The sequence below is a fragment of the Centruroides sculpturatus genome, unplaced genomic scaffold (assembly GCF_000671375.1).
Source record: "Centruroides sculpturatus isolate CEXI.00-Female unplaced genomic scaffold, Cexi_2.0 scaffold1067, whole genome shotgun sequence".
In the NCBI taxonomy this organism is placed as follows: domain Eukaryota; kingdom Metazoa; phylum Arthropoda; class Arachnida; order Scorpiones; family Buthidae; genus Centruroides; species Centruroides sculpturatus.
This window is the reverse complement of record NW_019385388.1, coordinates 43-3,592: the sequence shown is the minus strand read 5'-3', so window position 1 is coordinate 3,592 and position 3,550 is coordinate 43. Positions and strand designations below refer to the sequence as shown.

The following is a 3,550-nucleotide window of genomic DNA, read 5'->3' as shown; positions in this document are numbered from 1 at the left end:
GTTGCAGGAAGAAGAAAGTGGAGAACTTCCTTTAGCATACCCATGCCAGTTGCTCAAAAAAGCTGAGTGAAACTACAGCACAACCGAGAAGGAGCACCTAGCAATCATGTGGGCAATAAGACATTTTAGGGCGTACTTGTATAGTAGAAAGTGTAACCACTCTGCCGTGATCAAGAGATATAGCTATCAAGGGCAATCACATGGCACTGGTGAATGACGGCTATATCCGCAAAAGAATTTCGTGGATTTTTGGGGATATCTCCAAAAACTAGCCATAAACTACCGCGAAAAAATTCACATAAAATAAGAATTATGTGACAATAAAAAATGATTTTTCTTTACTTGACATAACTGTTTAAAAAACGATAACGAGTAAAACTTGTAGAAAAATGCTTTAAAAATTTCCCAGGTTTATCCTCCACTACATCATGATAGCTCCATAGCTGAATAACCCACTGTACAATGGTTAAGATGATAACAGACACTAGACCTTTTAGATGACAAATAAAGGTGAAAGATGACAGTTTAAGATTAAGTAGATAGAATTTGGAATTGCAGAATATGAGTTTGAGATCATTAACCATCCTGGAAAGGCCCACACCAACGCAGACACGTTGAGTCCAGTACCAATGGCATCCATTAACAATATACATTCCATATACAGCAAGGCACAGATCTAAAAGCAGCAATATAGGGATCCTTCTTGCATAGAGATTAGATGGCGCTTAACAAAGTTTTTGACATCATAAGAACAGAGTCCGAGTCCCGAGAGTAGAGAATTCTACTTAGATGCAGAGCAGACATTATGCCGAAAAAATCAAACCCCGAAAAAATGAAATATGGGATAGATAGGTTTATCCCCAAAACATGGTTGAATATGCCTTGAAGCTATTTCATGAGATCCCTAGTTCGGCATACCTAGAGATGAAAAAATTCAGGAAACAGTTGCAGACGCAATTCTACTGAACAGACGTGAAAAAGGGCGTAGCAACACTATTGTCAGTAATGTCAGGAGTGTAGTATGTGAAAGGAAGCAAGACCATCATGTTTCCTTATAGATTTTTCACAGGATTACTCAGATGTTTAAGAAAACAGCCCTTAATATTCAATGCCTCTTTCCCACTACCTATAATAGCGATAAGTATCTGTTGGTTTTTGTAGATCATTTTTTGCTTTGGGCAGAGGCGGTGCTTTTGCTTGACATTATCGCAGAAACAGTTTCCAAGGCACTTGTTATGCAGGTAACCTTGAAACACTAGGTTCCAATACAGTTACTGATCAATCGAAGAGCAAATTTCACTTCGAAGATGATTCAAGAGGTTTGCGATGTTTTTCATATAGAGACTTCTCAGAACTGCTTACCTCCCACAGTGCAATGGGATGGATGAACGACTAAATAAAACATTGGCAGATATTTTGATGCATTATGCAGATGTAGACCAACGCAACTGGGATAAGATGCTCCTTTTGCTCTCTTCACATACAACAGTGCAGTACATTCCAGTACAAATGAGAAATCATATTACCTAGTGTATGGGAGAGATCCGGTTTATTGATTTGTTGGGGTCACTGAATCTAGGAGACGTAGTTACTACACTAGTGAAAAACTACACGAATGAACTAAGGTCAAGGTTAACTTTAGCCCATAGACTAGCCCAAGAACAGGCAGTAAAAGCAGCACAGGACAGACAAGTGTACCATCAGCGCAAAAATAAACTCCATAAATTTTTGTAGGCGACTGAATCTTCGTAACGAAGGTAAAAGTCTTATCAGGGTTGAAAAGGAAATTAGTACCTAGATGGCAGGGCCATATAGGTTTATAGCAAAGACTAGCCCTGTCAACTATGTCATCCAACATTTCAATACGTGAAAGTGGTTACACACTCAGGCAAATCGACAGAAACCGCGTGAATGGAGTTTGAATCTTTTGCCGCAAATGCGCATAGTCCAGAGGCAGGGAAATCTGAAACCTCGGCCTCAAAACAACAAACTCCCTCAGTAATAGAACCTGGGATTAACTCATATTGGATCTGCCGTAAACAGTTCAGACAGTACCATCGAAAACGATAGAGGTTGGTCAACAAGCGACCTCTATGCACTCGGTACATAGATATACTCTAAGAAGTCAGTGTCTGGTAGAGGAAAATCCGTAGGTGCTTCCCAAAACGAGTAGATATGAGCAGACAATAGAGGTTCTCAACTGAAACGCGAACGAGGGAAAAGCATCATGTCCCAACATCAGTCAGGGTTGAGAACATTTGCTACCTCCTATGCCAATCAGTCTGTTTATGCAGTGCAAATGGTGAGCTCTCCTTACAGAAGAGGTCACCATACAAACAAGAAGAATTTGTAAGACAATTCCCTTCACTCGGGGGAAGAGAATTGTCGTGAAACGGACTAATATCTGTGTAAAATTTTCGTTGTAGATCATGAATGCTTAGCCATAGAAACGCGTTTTTCATATTCAAAACTGTCCTGAAGGAAAACAAAAAAAAATTGTTAGGAAAAATAACATCAACACGAATGGAACAAGGATGAATTTGTCAAAGGTTGAGTAGTTTATATAATCAAATTTAAAAAATTAAGAAAATTTTTTTCTGAAATGCCCGTGCATGATAATCACATCTGTCAAAGTTAAAATGAGGCACAGAAAACAATGATGGGAGATGATGAATAACAATCACAGGAAAACTGAAATAGTTCCTTGTCTTTCTCTGTCAACAATTTTTGTGAAGTAAATCTTAGCGTTCCTTATCTATAAGTACCAAATCCGAGTTAATTACTTTTGAGTCCTTTGTCTTCCTTTTTTTCTAATCTTTTATTCCAGATTTTACCTATAACACCACTCACTCTCGTGATTCGATTCAAATCTTGTGTCACAATATGCAAACCTAAACCCCCAGAATTCTCATTGAAGTCAATTCTAGGTCAGACAGACAACAGAAAAATTGTGGAGAAAAGACGGCACGTGAAGCCTACTCTGTACATGGAAATAATTCGAGATGGAAGAATTAGAAGGATTAACCGTTTCAACTCGTAAAGCTTATTCGATTATATCTGAAACTTCTTATTATGCTGAAATAAAATTCACACAAATAATGAAACGTTTCTTCATTAAACTTGTATTAATATGAATAAACTCACATTCATCATAAAAATAGCGTACCATTTGATTAGCCAGTAATCGCTGCCATTTGTAATGGATTGTGCTACAACTAGCATTAGTAATAACAATATCCTGAAGAGAAAACTTGATCCAGCATTCAAATATTCTTTATAGACTGAAATTCCTATTGTTCCAACTTCTACATCGTCAGGTGGTATTTTTTTATTTTCATTTTCCTACAAAATGTATTTTGTAAATTATATAAAATATTCATTGAATTAGACTTAAATATATTAGAAAGTATTTCAATATAAATTTTCGAAAAAAGTACAAGGATATTTTTTCTTCATAAAACTGAAAATTGGATTTGTACACAAAAAAAAACCTACTCAGTATTCTCTTCAATATTTGTAGTTATATAATAATAATATAAAAAAAAATAAA

General features: G+C 36.6%; 1 protein-coding gene across 1 annotated transcript in view; it reads right to left on the bottom strand.

Annotated features, from left to right (window-relative positions):
• Positions 1-3,342, bottom strand: part of LOC111638417 (multidrug resistance-associated protein 4-like) — a gene marked incomplete at its 5' end in the record, with an annotated part of 16,633 nt that extends 13,291 nt beyond the window's left edge. Inside the window, one exon of the mRNA XM_023384126.1 lies at positions 3,167-3,342. Within this exon, the coding sequence (XP_023239894.1) occupies positions 3,167-3,342 (176 nt within the window). The remainder of the gene's footprint in view (positions 1-3,166) is intronic.
• Positions 3,343-3,550: the final 208 nt, after the last annotated feature.